Consider the following 16,478-nt stretch of genomic DNA (forward strand, 5'->3'; position numbering starts at 1 on the left):
ACCCACAGTCAACATTCCCACTCTCCTCCTTTCCCATCAGCTTATCACCCACTACCACCCCCCACCCCTCCCCAAACCTGGATTTGCCTATCACCTGCCAGTTTTTGCTCCACCTCTTCCCTTCAATTTTTCATATTGCCTAACTCCCCTCATATCCTTCAGCTCAGATGAAGGGTCTCAACCTGAAACATCCAACAGTCGTGAGCCCTGCGCACCTCATTGGCTTGGCACAGAGCATCGGGCTTCAGGGTTACTTGCGCAACCCATATTGACTAATTGTTAAAACCGGTAAGCCCAGGTGCTTTTGCTTTTATCTTATCAAGATAATTGTGATCAGCATGTGCTTCCTGAAATCTATGATTATTTAAAGGGAGCCCTTATTCTCAAGGATAAGACTAAAAGAGAGAGAGAGAAAAAAATCATCATCATAGACACTAACTGAGTATCAACGTCAAAAGACATGGACAGACAATGGAAGACTTCATATTCACACCCCATTCCTCCATACCCAAGCCACTGAGATGGCAAGAACACAGAGGGAATGTCAGTAGAGTTATGGAGAGAGATTGAGCATGTTGGAACTTTAATCATTGAAGCATAAAAGAATGAAGAGTGATCCAATAGAGGTGCTTAAAGTCAAGCTGGGTATAGATATGGTGAAAGTCCAGTCTTTTAGCCAGGTCTGGGAAATCAAGAACTAGAGGCCATAGATAGAAACATAGAAAATAGGTGCAGGAGTGGGCCATCCCTTCGAGCCTGCACCGCCATTCAGTATGATCATGGCTGATCATCCATCTCAGAACCCTGTACCTGCCTTCTCTCCATACCCCCTAATCCCTTTAGCCACAAGGGCCAAACCTAACTCCCTCTTAAATATAGCCAATGAACTGGCCTCAACTGTTTCCTGTGGCAGAGAATTCCACAGATTCACCACTCCCTGAGTGAAGAAGATTTTCCTCATCTCAGTCCTAAAAGGCTTCCCCTTTATCCTCAAACGGTGACCCCTTGTTCTGGACTTCCCCAACATCGGGAACAATTTTCCTACATCTAGCCTGTCCAATCCCTTTAGAATTTTATACGTTTCCATAAGATCCCCCCTCAATCTTCTAAATTCCAGAGAATATAAGCCTAGTCGATCCAGTCTTTCATCATATGAAAGTCCTGCCATCCCAGGAATCAATCTGGTGAACCTTCTTTGTACTCCCTCTATGGCAAGAATGTCTTTCCTCAGATTAGGGGACCAAAACTGCACATAATACTCCAGCTGTGGTCTCACCAAGGCCTTGTACAACTGCAGTAGTACTTCCCTGCTCCTGTACTCGAATCCTCTTGCTATGAATGCCAGTATACCATTCGTCTTTTTCACCGCCTGCTGTACCTGCATGCCCACTTTCAATGACTGGTGTACAATGACCCAGGTCTCATTGCACCTCCTCTTTTCCTAATCGGCCACCATTCAGATAATAATCTGTTTTCTTGTTCTTGCCACCAAGGGGGATAACCTCACATTTATCCACATTAAATTGTATCTGCCATGAATTTGTCCACTCACTTAACCTATCCAAGTCACCCTGCATCCTCTTAGCATCCTCCTCACAGTTAACACTGCCGCCCAGCTTCGTGTCATCCGCAAACTTGGAGATGCTGCACTTAATTCCCTCGTCTAAGTCATTAATATATATTGTAAACAACTGGGGTCCCAGCACTGAGCCTTGCGGTACCCCACTAGTCACTGCCTGCCATTCTGAAAAAGTCCCGTTTATTCCCACTCTTTGCTTCCTGTCTGCCAACAAATTCTCTATCCACATCAATACCATACCCCCAAAACCATGTGCTTTAAGTTTGCACACTAATCTCCTGTGTGGGACCTTGTCAAAAGCCTTTAGAAAATCCAAATATACCACATCCATTGGGTCTCCCCTATCCACTCTACTAGTTACATCCTCAAAAAGTTCTATGAGATTCGTCGGACATGATTTTCCTTTCACAAATCCATGCTGACTTTGTCCGATCATTTCACCGCTTTCCAAATGTGCTGTTATCACATCTTTGATAACTGACTCTAGCATTTTCCCCACCACCAATGTCAGGCTTACCTGTCTATAATTCCCCAGTTTCTCTCTCCCTCCTTTTTTAAAAAGCGGGGTTACATTAGCCACCCTCCAATCCTCAGGAACTAATCCAGAATCTAAAGAGTTTTGAAAAATTATCACTAATGCATCCACTATTTCTTGGGCTACTTCCTTAAGCACTCAAGAACTAGAGGCCATAGATTTAGGGAGATAGGGGAGAGACTTATTAGTAAAGTAAAGGACAACATTGTCACCCAGAAATTGGCCCATCTATGGGATGAGCTCGCAGAAGATACAGAAACAACATTCAAAATGCACTTGAACAGGTACTTGAATAGGTGAGGTTTAGATGGATATGGGCCCAAACACAGGCAAAATCGCCTAACTGACAGGAATTTTGGTCAGTGTGGAAGAATTGAGACAAATGGATGGCTTCCATTCTGTATGACTCAAAGAATCTATGACTTCCTCCTCCACATGCCACTAGTTCCCAATCTTTCCTTCACTTTTTATCAGCGTGTGTAGGAATCTTCCAAACATATAAACAAGTAGTGATTCCAACCTACTTTCGTTTTGAGTCTGGTTCAGCATTTTCATTGTGGCATTCAATTTTGCTTCCATCGATGAGACTAAAAGAGAGAGGGAGGGAGAGAGAGATAATTCCATTACACCAGACAACTAATTTTTTCAGAAATGTTTTTCACTCAGAATTTTCTTTGGTTATGATAGACTACTTGAAGCCGAACACAAATTTAATTTCAAACTATTGTATCACATAGGAATTTTGAGAAACAAGAAATTAACTTTTATTGAATATAATGTATTTAATTACATAATGGTGCTGATACTTTGCGATAGTTCAACTAAACTAAAAATGTTTTGTTGATGATTTTTATTTGTAGTCAGTGTCTGATATTTCTTGCTAAGTGTCCAACAATAATCAGCCAGCACTGATGGATTCCAGTTGCCCTGATACTGTTTCTCCATGACTGCAATGTCCCGGTGAAACCTTTCACCGTGCTCATCACTGACAGCGCCAAGATTTGCAGGGAAGAAGTCTAAATGGGAATGCAGAAAATGAATCTTCAGTGACACATTGCACTTCATGGTTTTGTATGCTTGAAGCATGTTGTCAACCAGCTGCATGTAATTTGGTGCTCCGTGGTTTCCAAAAAAAATTCAATTAACATCCTTGAATGTCTTCCATGTGATTTTCTTTGGTCCCAATGGAAGTTCTTCAAATTGCTTGTCTATCACTGATAATCTGTATGATTTGTGGATTAACAAAAATGTCTTCCTTAATCTTAGCATCAGTTATTCTGACTTGAATAACATCACTATGGAGAAATGATAGTGCTAGAGAACAACATCTTTTGAGCTCATCTGTGAGCACAGTTTAATTTCTGCCTTTAATGTCTCTTTTTTTTTCCTTTTCAAGGTGGAGGGGTTCTGTCAGTGCACTCAAACTATGGTTCTTTACACCATTGGTTCCCATTTCCGGGGCTCACAGACTGGCCATTTATCAGTATCCCAAGGGTGCAGCCAAGAAAGTGAGTGCACCTTCGAGACTCTGAGGCTGTGGACAAGCCAATTCTATGCCAGTGCCACTGACTAAAGCGTTGTGGGAGGAAATGCAATACCAGGAACAGCAGATCAGCTATCGAAGGTCTCTACACTTGGTGAATTTCTCTTTTTCTCTTTCTCTCTCTCTCTCTCTCTCTCTCTCTCTCTCTATCATTGCTGGTGGAGAGTTTGCAGCTGATTCTTGAGTTTGAGAACTCAAAAAAAGTGATGCAGCAGATTTTAACACCATAAATCACCAAGGTGTTTGTTTTTGTTGCTCTCCACTCTCACTGGGTGACACCTCCCTGCCCCTTTATTAGGGAGAGAGAGGGACAGCCTGCGACATGTTGGATGGGCTGGTTGACAATTAGTTTTTCTGTACTGCAGATCATGGCTCACTTGAAAGCTTTTTGTTTGGTTGGTGGGTGGTGTGTGCTGATTCTTTTTTGCTGAAATACGTGGGGGAGGGGAATCAAAATCAATTCCCTTTCCACAGATGCCCCACAACCTGCTGAAGATGTCCAATCTTTGTTCAAAGGTCAAGTATAATGTCAGAGAAATGTATACAATATACATCCTGAAAGGCTTTTTCTTCACAAACATCCACGAAAACAGAGAAGTGCCCCAAAGAAAGAAGGACAGTTAAACGTGAGCACCCTAAAGTACGGGGGGTACAGCTCCCTCCTACTGCGCATAAGCAGCGGCGAGCAACCATCCACCCTCTCCCCACTGGCAAAACAAAAAGCACACCCGCTACCCAGCATAAGCCTGTGCTCATGTATCTAGTGGAATACAGGGATTCGTTCAATTATCCAGTGCTCCTGAACGTTCACTCAGAGCTGCTCCATGGAAAAAAACTTCCAATGTGGTGCCTTACTGGTTATGTCAGTGTTGTGGCCAGGGCATATCTACGTGTCTATGAGTGAAGGTCTTCACTGGGAGTACTGCAATACAGCAGACAGAATCCAGCAAGAGCTAGTGTAGTCGGTTCAAAGCAGGTTGTAAACAGATGGTGTTTCTTTTAAGATTGTCCTTAGGAATGGAACTTGTGACTAATGGCATGCAACAGATGTTAGTGTTGGGATTTTTTGTTCATTATTTATATAAATGAATTGAATGCAGATGCATGAGGCACAAGATAATGTCTGAGATCACTCATTTTGTGAAGACACTGCTCAGATGAATGCAATAACAAAGCACTTCTTTGGAAAATTTGCCAAGGACTATCATAGTCATGCAAAGACCATGATTGCCTATGTCATATAACATGGTGCATAATGAATGAACAAAGTATTTCAAAGCCTTTCAACCCAGACTTTAAATATACCCAATGATGGCCTCTACAGCCATCTGTGGGAATGGGTTCCACAGATTCACCACTCCCTTGTTACAGAAATTCCTCCTCATCTCTGTTCTAAATGGGCATTCTTCCATACTTAGGTTGTCCAAGACTCCCACCCTGTAGCAAACATTCCCTCCATGTCTACTTTATATGGGCTTTTCAATATTCAATAGTCTTCAGTGAGATGCCCATTGATCCCCCTAAGTTATTGAACTGGAAACACATGACTAGTGATATTCCCAGGGCTCGGTTCTGAGCCAATTGCTACTTATCAACAACATCAATGATTTAGATGAGAATGTACAAGACACAGTTAGTAAGTTTGCAAATGGCACTAAACTAACTGGTGTCACAGATTGTGAAGATGGTTATCAGAATTTACAGAAGGATCTTCATAAACTAGGGAGCTGGGCCCAGGAAAGCCAAATGATGTTAAGTTTGGTTAAGTGTGAGGTGTTGCTTTTTCAGAATGAAGGTTAGACTTTCAAAGTGAATGGTAGGGCCCTGGGGAGTGTTGTAGAATAGAGGGTCTAAGGTGCACAGGTACATGGTTCCTTGAAGAGGCTTTGTAAGTAGACAGAATGGTGAAGGCTTTTGACATGCTGGCCTTCATCAGTTTGGACATTGAGCATAGAAGTTGGAATGGTACATTGGAGTTCTGGAAAGCAATGGTGTGACTGCATTTGGAAATTACTGACAATAAACTGGACTGGTCAAAGAACACTGAGGCTGTCTACAAGAAGGGTCAGAGCCGTCTCTATTTCCTGAGGAGACTGAGGTCCTTTAACATCTGCTGGACGATGCTGAGTATGTTCTATGAGTCTGTGGTGGCCAGTGCGATCATGTTTGCTGTTGTGTGCTGGGGCAGCAGGCTGAGGGTAGCAGACACCAACAGAATCAACAAACTCATTCGTAAGGCCAGTGATGTTTTGGGGATGGAACTGGACTCTCTGACGGTGGTGTCTGAAAAGAGGATGCTGTCCAAGTTGCATGCCATCTTGGACAATGTCTCCCATCCACTACATAATGTACTGGTTGGGCACAGGAGTACATTCAGCCAGAGACTCATTCCACCGAGGTGCAACACAGAGCGTCGTAGGAAGTCATTCCTGCCTGTGGCCATCAAACTTTACATCTCCTCCCTTGGAGGGTCAGACACCCTAAGCCAATAGGCTGGTCCTGGACTTATTTCCTGGCATAATTTACATATTACTATTTAATTATTTATGGTTTTATTACTATTTAATTATTTATGGTGCAACTGTAATGAAAACCAATTTCCCCCAGGATCAGTAAAGTATGACTATGACTATTTTCAGTTTTGGTTGCCCCGCTGTAGGAAAGATGCCACTGAACTGGAAAGAGTGCAGATGGGATTAACAAGATGTCATCGGGACTGAGTTATTGAGAGAAATTGAATAGATAGGACTTTATTCACTCAAAGAGATTGGAATGAGTGGTGATTTTGAAGAGCTGTATAAAATCATGAGGGACATAGATTAGGTGAAAACAAACAACTTTCAGAATAAACCTGATCAATTTACGTGTTTCTTGAGACTGGTTCAGATTACTGAGTGTGCCCATCTCTTCTGTTTTCTTACAAGGAGAGAAGTAGTTCCATTAACAAATAACCACTAGTCCAGCATCAACATCAAAAGACATGGACAAACAACTAAAGACTTACTGTTTAATGATGTATTTCAACCCAGTCAATTAAACTCAGAGCAACCATTTGCCCTTCAGGGGAATGTGCAATCACTGGATTGTCAGTGCACTTTCTTGTTCTCAGTGTTCAGGGGCTCAGATTCTGTTACAGACAATACCCACTTTGGTTTTGTACAATGACTAAGCTCTGATTAACTTTTGAGCAATGGTCACCAACTCCCCTAAATATAATCAATTCTCTCACCACAGATGCGCCACAACCTGTTGAATATTTCCTATCTTTGTGCTTGTGTGTTCAATGGAATACAGGGATTCATTGAATTACCCAATGCTCTTAAATGTTCACTGGGAGCTTCTCCATGGAAAAATACTTCCAGTGTGGTGCCTTGCTGGTTATGTCATTGTTGTGGCCAGGGCATATCTATGTGTCTATGAGTGAAGCTCTTCACTGGGAGTACTGCAATACAGCAGACAGAATCCAGCAAGAGCTAGTGTAGTTGGTTCAAAACTGATAGGAAGTGATGGTGGTGGTTTTAAGGTTGTCCTTAGGAATGGAGTCTGGTGTCTAATGGCAAGCCACAGGAGTTGGTGTTGAGATCTTTGTTGTTTGTTACTTATAGGAATTGTTTGAATATAATGCCCAGGGCACAAGGTAATGTCTGAGATCACTCATCTTGTGAAGACACTGCCCAGATGAATGCAATGACAAATCACTTCTTTGCAAAATATACCAAGGACAATCATAGTCAATGAAAAGACCATTATTGCCCACGTCACATGACATGGCACATAACAAACAAACATTTTCCAAGCTTTTGAACCCACACTTTAAATATACCTAATGACGGCCTCTACAGCCATCTGTGGGAACGGGTTCCAGATTCACCAACCTTTTGCTACAGAAATTCCTCCTCATCTCCTTATCTCTGTTGTAAAAGGGTATTCTTCTATTCTTAGTTTATCCCAGGTTTTCTCACTATAGCAAATATCCCCTCCATGTCCATTTTATATGGACATTTCAATATTCAATATTCTTCAGTGAGATGCCCATTGATCCCCCTGAGCTATTGAACTGGAGACACATGACTAGTGATATTCCCAGGGCTTGGTGCTTGGCCCTTTGCTATTTATCAACAATATTAATTAATTAGATGAGAATGTACAAGACACAGATAGTAAGTTGCAGATGGCACTAAACCATCTGGTGTCACAGATTGTGAAGATAGTTATCAGAATTTACATCAGGATCTTGATAAACTGGGTAACTGGGCTTGATGTTAAAATCGGTTTAGTGCGATTTATATTTTTGGAATGCAGATAGGTCTTTCAAAGTGAATGGTAGGGCCCTGGGGAGTGTTGTAGAACAGAGGGACCAAGGTGCACAGGTACATGGTTCCTTGAAGAGGCTTTGTAAGTACTCAGAATGGTGAAGGCTTTTGACATGCTGGCCTTCATCAGTCTGGACATTGAGCATGGAAGTTGGAATGGTACATTGGAGTTCTGGAAAGTACTGGGGTGCTTGCATTTGGAAATTATTTTCAGTTTTGGTTGCCCTGCTATAGGAAAGATGCCATTGAACTGGAAAGAATGCAGATGGGATTAACAAGGATGTCATCAGAGCTTGAGCGTCTGAGTCATGGAGAGATGCTGAATCGGTAGGGAATTTATTCACTCAAAAAGATTGGAATGAGTGGTGATTTTATAGAGGTGTATAAAATCATGAAGATCATAGACTGGGTGAATATAAAAATCTTTCAGAACAAATCTGATCAACTTACTCTTTTCTTGAGTCCGGTTCAGGTCACTCAGGGTGTTGTTGATGCCTGTTGCCATTGACAGGACTTAAATGGAGAGAGATAATTGCATTATCAACTAAATACCGGCCAACCATCAACATCAGAAGACATAAACAAACAATTGAAGACTTACTTCTTAATAATAAATTCCAAACTAGCCAATAAAACACAGAGCAACCACTTCCCATCGGGGTAATGCGCAATCATTGGAGTGTCAGTGCACTTTGTTGGTATCATTGTTCAGGCACTCAGATACAGTTACAAACAATGCCTGCTCTGGGTTTATACAATGACTAAGCTCTGATGGTTTTGATATGTTCACCAACCCCACCCCCTAGAACATAATCAATTCTCTCTCCACAGATGCTCCAAAACCTACTGAATATTTCCTATCTTCGTGCTCGTGTATCCAGTGGAATACAGGGATTCATTCAATTACCCGGTGCTCCTGAATGTTCACTGGGAACTTCTCCATGGAAAAATACTACTAGTGTGGTGCCTTGCTCATCAAATTCAAAGCTGGCTATGTCTTTATTATGGCCAGGGCATATCTACGTGACTATGAGTGAACCTCTTCAATGGGGGTACAGCAATACAGCAGACAAAATTCTAAACACAAAATACTCTGTTCATTCTCTGCCGGATTCACGCCTCCAACCATTGTTTCTTCTCCTTCATTGCATCCAAGAAGGACCACCCCACCTGCAGCCCACGACGACGACCACCTCCAGCTCGGACCTCAACTTCTCAGGCCTTCGGCAGGCCGAAGACCCATTTGCCTCCGACTCTGAGCCTGACTGGAACCACAGCCTTCCGGACATGGGCACCAGCCCCCAGGGGGCCATGGACTCACTTGCCTCTGACTGGGACCTCAGTTATGGTGCCCTGCAGGCCACAGGCTCCACCACCCCCAGCTCTAGATCCAGCTCGGTCCGAGGTCCTGACCCTCTCCAGACTCTTACTGCCACTGGTTCCTACCGCTCGTCTTATTCCTCCACTACCCTCTATCCTCCCCGCGACTCCCAACCTTCCCTCTACCCCTCATCGCCCCTCCATTCCTCTGATCCCTCATCCACCCCTAACCCCGCTCTCCCTGAATATCCCAACCCCCTCTCCCTCCTGAGACCTGCCACTCTTCACCCTCCTCTGACCCCAGCCCCAACCCTTGCCGTGTCTTCACCATCCCCTCTGACCTTCCTCTTTCTGAGGCAGTACGTTCTGTCCTTAGCAAGGGCCTCACTTTTGTCCCCCTCCGTCCACACCTCTGTGAGTTCCGTGCCCACCATGACGCTGATCTCTTCTTCCGTCACCTATGTCTCTGAGCCTACTTCTTTGGCAAGTACTTCCCTCCCCCTACTGATGACCCCTTCTCCCGTCTTCAACCCTCCTCCTCCTCCTGGACACCCCACCTGGGCCTTCTACCTGCACTCAATCTTTTCATCTCCAACTGTCGCTGAGACATCAACCGTCTCAACTTCACCACTCCTCTCTCCTGTTCCAACCTCACTCCCTCTGAATGCACTGCCCTCCACTCTCCCTGCACTAATCCCAATCTCACCATCAAACCCACAGACAAAGGTGGTGCCGTAGTAGTCTGGCCAACGGACCTCTACCTCACTGAGGCCAAACGAAAGCTCTCTGTCACCTCCTCTTACTTACCTCTGGAACAGGACCCCACCAAGAAACATCAAACCATTGTCTCCCGTACCATCATCGCCCTTATCAACTCCGGAGACCTACCATCCTCAGCCACTGAACTCATAATTCCCACACCCCGTACCGCTCGATTTTACCTCCTCCCCAAGATCCACAAGCCTGGCTGTCCCGGTAGACCCATAGTTTCTGTCTGCTCCTGCCCCACCAAACTTGTATTTGCCTACCTGGACTCCATTTTGTCACCCATAGTTCAGTCCCTCCCCATTTACATCCGGGATACATCCCATGCCCTCCACCTCTTCGATAACTGCCAGTTCCCCGGTTCCGACCGCTTCATTTTCACTATAGGTGTCCAATCCTTATACACTTCCATTCCCCATGAAGGCCGCCTCAAAGCCCTCCACTACTTTCTGGACAATAGACCGCACCAGTTCCCCACCACCACCACCCTCCTCCGGTTGGCAGAACTGGGACTCACACTTAATAACTTCTCTTTTGGCTCTTCCCACTTTCTTCAGACCAAGGGTGTAGCTATGGGCACTCACATGGGCCCCAGCTATGCCTGCCTCTTCATTGGTTATGTGGAACAGTCTATGCTCCAAACCTATACGGGTACTGCTCCCCAACTTTTCCTTCGCTACATTGACGACTACATTGGTGCTGCTTCCTGCACCCGTGCTGAGCTCGTCAATTTCATCAACCTTGCTTCTAACTTCCACCCAGCCCTCAAATTCACTTGGTCCATCTCGGACACTTCTCACCCCTTTCTTGATCTCTTGGTCTCCATCTCCGGAGACAGACTGTCCACTGACATCTTCTACAAGCCCACTGACTCTCATAACTACCTCGACTATACGTCTTCCCACCCTGCCACATGCAAAAATGCTATTCCCTATTCCCAGTTCCTCCGTCTCTGCCGCATCTGCTCGCAGGATGAGGCTTTCCGTTCCAGGACATCTCAAATGTTCTCTTTCGTTAAGGATCGTGGTTTCCTTTCTGTCGTCATCAACGATGCCCTCACATGCATCTCCTCCATTTCCTGCACTTCGGCCCTCACCCCATCCTCCCATCACCACAACAGGGACAGAGTTCCCCTTGTCCTCACCTACCACACCACCAGCCTCCGGATCCAGCACATTATCCTCCGCAACTTCTGCCACCTTCAACAGGACCCCACCGCTAAACACATCTTTCCCTCTCTACCCTTTTCCGCTTTCCGCAGGGATCGTTCCCTCTGTGACTCCCTGGTCCACACGTCCCACCCCATGGATCTCCCACCCGGCACATATCCCTGTAAGCAGAAGTGCTACACCTGTCCCTACACCTCCTCTCTCACCACGATTCAGGGCCACGAACAGTCCTTCCAGGTGAGGCAACATCTCACTTGTGAGTCTGTTGGGGTCACCTGCTGAATGTAGTGCTCCCGGTACGGCCTCCTCTACATCGGTGAAACCTGACGCAGATTGGGGGACCGCTTCGTCGAGCACCTCCGCTCCGTCCGCCAAAACAGACAGGATCTCCCGGTTGCCACCCACTTCAACTCTGCTTCACATTCCCATTCAGATATGTCCATACATGGCCTCCTCTACTGCCATGATGAGGCTAAACTCAGGTTGGAGGAGCAACACCCCATATACCATCTCAGTAGTCTCCAGCCCCTGGGCATGAACATTGAATTCTCCAACTTCCGGTAATTCCCTCCCCCTCCCTTCCCCCATCCCAGTTTCACTCTGCCCCCTCCTCCAGCTGCCAATCACCTCCCTCATGGTTCTGCCTCCTTCTACTACCCATTGTGTTTTCCCCTATTCCTTCTTCATCTTTCCTGCCTATCACCTCCCTGCTTCCCCTCTTCCACCCCTTCATCTTTCCCCTTACTGGTTTTTCACCTGGCACCTACCAGCCTTCTCCTTCCCCCCCTGCCCCCACTTTCTTTATAGGGCCTCTGCCCCTTCCCTCTACAGTCCTGACGAAGGGTCTCGGCCCGAAACATTGACGGTTCATTTCCGTGGATGCTGCCCGACCTGCTGAGTTTCTCCAGCCTGTTGTGAGTGTTGCAGCAGACAGAATCCAGCAGGAGCTAGTGCAGTCGGTTCAAACCTGACTCAGAGGGGGGAAGCAATGGTGGTGGTTTTAAGGTTGTGCGAAGGAATGGAGACCAGTGACTAATGGTGTGACACAGGCATTGGTGTTGGGATCCTTGTTGTTCATTACTTATTTGTTGTTTGTTATTTATATAAATTATTTGAAAGAAAATTGCACTAGGGTTGGTCATCAAATTTGTATATAGACAGATAGTCCATTTTTGGAAGTCAAACCAGCATAAGGCTTATCCTATGTATGACTGGTAGGGCATTTGGGAGTGTAATGGAACAGGGAAACTGAGGAGCACACGGGCTGCTGGGGATGAATCCAGATTTGTCAATGTTAAAGCAGCTACTTTTCCATGAACCTCACCATGAGGCCCACAAACACAGCACGATAGTTAAGTTTCAATGAAAACACATCAATAGCAGCCAAATTTCCATGGACGTACAGAGGTAAAAGTCCAAACTGAGCTTTCTACTCGCTGGAATTTAGAAGAATGTCGGTGGGGGGGGAGGGGGGAGGGAGAACCTATCGAATATTGTAAAGTCTAGATACAGTGGATGTGGAGAGGCTGTTTCTTTCCTATAGTGGGCTGGCTAGGACCAGAGGGCACAACCTCAGAGTAGAGGGACATCCATTTAATACAGAGATGAGGAGGAATTTCTTTAGCTAGAGGGTAGTGAACCTATGGAATCCATTGCCAAATGAGGTGTGGAGGCCAGATCATTGGGTGTACTTAAGGCAGAGATGGATAGGTTCTTGATTAGTTAGGGTGTGAAAGATTATGGGGTGAAGGCAGGAGAATAGAGTTGAGAAGGAAATGGATCAGCCAATATCAAATGGTGAAGCAGATTCGATGGACCAAATGGCCTAATTCTGCTTCTATGACTATGACTTATTTTGCCCTTGTCATCCTGAAATATGAAGTTTGGTCAACTCTCTGCCTACAAAATTAGTTGTGCTCTGCAACTTCTCAGCCTCCATAATATTGGTGCAGTTAAATGCATCCCACCTGCAGGCTTATCTACAGGAAAACTCATTGGCACCTCCATCACAGCAGATGTCTAGAGCCAGATGACATAAGATCAAGTGTCATCCCGGTTACTCAGCAGTCTACAAGCATAGCTACGGAGAAGTGTTCTGATTGGCAATACTTGCCGATAAATGTTTAACATCTTGGTGGGCACAGGTCACAGCACAGTGTGTGGGCACACTTCACAGCACAATGTATGAAGACATAAAATGAGATGTCACCTAAGGGCTTGGGATGGGTGCCCCAGCAATTTCCCATCATATACTCAAACTGCTCCCTCCCTGTCTTCTTTTTCCCACTTTTTTCTCTCCCTTCCTTTTCCATCAGCCCCATTACCCTCTCTTTCACCGCCCTAGCCTCTCCATCTGCCCATCATCTACATTCTCCTCCTTAACTCCCTCCCTTGATTCTGTGCTTCACCTTCCTCTCCTATCAGATTACACCATCTTCCACTGTTTGCCACACCCACAGTCAACATTCCCACTCTCCTCCTTTCCCATCAGCTTATCACCCACTACCACCCCCCACCCCTCCCCAAACCTGGATTTGCCTATCACCTGCCAGTTTTTGCTCCACCTCTTCCCTTCACTTTTTCATATTGCCTAACTCCCCTCATATCCTTCAGCTCAGATGAAGGGTCTCAACCTGAAACATCCAACAGTCGTGAGCCCTGCGCACCTCATTGGCTTGGCACAGAGCATCGGGCTTCAGGGTTCCTTGCGCAACCCATATTGACTAATTGTTAAAACCGGTAAGCCCAGGTGCTTTTGCTTTTATCTTATCAAGATAATTGTGATCAGCATGTGCTTCCTGAAATCTATGATTATTTAAAGGGAGCCCTTATTCTCAAGGATAAGACTAAAAGAGAGAGAGAGAGAAAAAATATCATCATCATAGACACTAACTGAGTATCAACGTCAAAAGACATGGACAGACAATGGAAGATTTCACATTCACACCCCATTCCTCCATACCCAAGCCACTGAGATGGCAAGAACATAGAGGGAATGTCAGTAGAGTTATGGAGAGAGATTGAGCATGTTGGAACTTTAATCATTGAAGCATAAAAGAATGAAGAGTGATCCAATAGAGGTGCTTAAAGTCAAGCTGGGTATAGATATGGTGAAAGTCCAGTCTTTTAGCCAGGTCTGGGAAATCAAGAACTAGAGGCCATAGATAGAAACATAGAAAATAGGTGCAGGAGTGGGCCATCCCTTCGAGCCTGCACCGCCATTCAGTATGATCATGGCTGATCATCCATCTCAGAACCCTGTACCTGCCTTCTCTCCATACCCCCTGATCCCTTTAGCCACAAGGGCCAAACCTAACTCCCTCTTAAATATAGCCAATGAACTGGCCTCAACTGTTTCCTGTGGCAGAGAATTCCACAGATTCACCACTCCCTGAGTGAAGAAGATTTTCCTCATCTCAGTCCTAAAAGGCTTCCCCTTTATCCTCAAACTGTGACCCCTCGTTCTGGACTTCCCCAACATCGGGAACAATTTTCCTACATCTAGCCTGTCCAATCCCTTTAGAATTTTATACGTTTCCATAAGATCCCCCCTCAATCTTCTAAATTCCAGAGAATATAAGCCTAGTCGATCCAGTCTTTCATCATATGAAAGTCCTGCCATCCCAAGAATCAATCTGGTGAACCTTCTTTGTACTCCCTCTATGGCAAGAATGTCTTTCCTTAGATTAGGGGACCAAAACTGCACATAATACTCCAGGTGTGGTCTCACCAAGGCCTTGTACAACTGCAGTAGTACTTCCCTGCTCCTGTACTCGAATCCTCTTGCTATGAATGCCAGCATACCATTCGTCTTTTTCACCGCCTGCTGTATCTGCATGCCCACTTTCAATGACTGGTGTACAATGACCCAGGTCTCGTTGCACCTCCTCTTTTCCTAATCGGCCACCATTCAGATAATAATCTGTTTTCTTGTTCTTGCCACCAAGGGGGATAACCTCACATTTATCCACATTAAATTGCATCTGCCATGAATTTGTCCACTCACCTAACCTATCCAAGTCACCCTGCATCCTCTTAGCATCCTCCTCACAGCTAACACTGCCGCCCAGCTTCGTGTCATCCGCAAACTTGGAGATGCTGCACTTAATTCCCTCGTCTAAGTCATTAATATATATTGTAAACAACTGGGGTCCCAGCACTGAGCCTTGCGGTACCCCACTAGTCACTGCCTGCCATTCTGAAAAAGTCCCGTTTATTCCCACTCTTTGCTTCCTGTCTGCCAACAAATTCTCTATCCACATCAATACCGTACCCCCAAAACCGTGTGCTTTAAGTTTGCACACTAATCTCCTGTGTGGGACCTTGTCAAGAGCCTTTAGAAAATCCAGATATACCACATCCATTGGGTCTCCCCTATCCACTCTACTAGTAACATCCTCAAAAAGTTCTATGAGATTCGTCGGACATGATTTTCCTTTCACAAATCCATGCTGACTTTGTCCGATGATTTCACCGCTTTCCAAATGTGCTGTTATCACATCTTTGATAACTGACTCTAGCATTTTCCCCACCACCAATGTCAGGCTTACCGGTCTATAATTCCCCAGTTTCTCTCTCCCTCCTTTTTTAAAAAGCGGGGTTACATTAGCCACCCTCCAATCCTCAGGAACTAATCCAGAATCTAAAGAGTTTTGAAAAATTATCACTAATGCATCCACTATTTCTTGGGCTACTTCCTTAAGCACTCAAGAACTAGAGGCCATAGATTTAGGGAGATAGGGGAGAGACTTATTAGTAAAGTAAAGGACAACATTGTCACCCAGAAATTGGCCCATCTATGGGATGAGCTCGCAGAAGATACAGAAACAACATTCAAAATGCACTTGAACAGGTACTTGAATAGGTGAGGTTTAGATGGATATGGGCCCAAACACAGGTAAAATCGCCTAACTGACAGGAATTTTGGTCAGTGTGGAAGAATTGAGACAAATGGATGGCTTCCATTCTGTATGACTCAAAGAATCTATGACTTCCTCCTCCACATGCCACTAGTTCCCAATCTTTCCTTCACTTTTTATCAGCGTGTGTAGGAATCTTCCAAACATATAAACAAGTAGTGATTCCAACCTACTTTCGTTTTGAGTCTGGGTCAGCATTTTCATTGTGGCATTCAATTTTGCTTCCATCGATGAGACTAAAAGAGAGAGGGAGGGAGAGAGAGATAATTCCATTACACCAGACAACTAATTTTTTCAGAAATGTTTTTCACTCAGAATTTTCTTTGGTTATGATA

The 16,478-nt window shown here is 45.0% G+C and overlaps 1 protein-coding gene across 5 annotated transcripts in view; it reads right to left on the reverse strand.

The window, feature by feature from the left end:
• The window catches only part of LOC140191037 (uncharacterized), a 101,825-nt gene that overhangs the window by 24,331 nt on the left and 61,016 nt on the right, over positions 1-16,478 (reverse strand). For 4 of the 5 annotated variants that reach the window (XM_072248091.1, XM_072248092.1, XM_072248090.1 and 1 more), the window contains 3 exons: positions 16,317-16,379; positions 8,421-8,483; positions 2,639-2,701 (listed from right to left, as the gene is read on the reverse strand). In XM_072248091.1, coding sequence (XP_072104192.1) covers positions 2,639-2,701; positions 8,421-8,483; positions 16,317-16,379 — 189 coding nt within the window. The remainder of the gene's footprint in view (positions 1-2,638; positions 2,702-8,420; positions 8,484-16,316; positions 16,380-16,478) is intronic. The other variant, XM_072248093.1, reaches the window with a different exon arrangement.

The sequence above is a fragment of the Mobula birostris genome, chromosome 32, assembly GCF_030028105.1.
Source record: "Mobula birostris isolate sMobBir1 chromosome 32, sMobBir1.hap1, whole genome shotgun sequence".
Taxonomy (NCBI): domain Eukaryota; kingdom Metazoa; phylum Chordata; class Chondrichthyes; order Myliobatiformes; family Myliobatidae; genus Mobula; species Mobula birostris.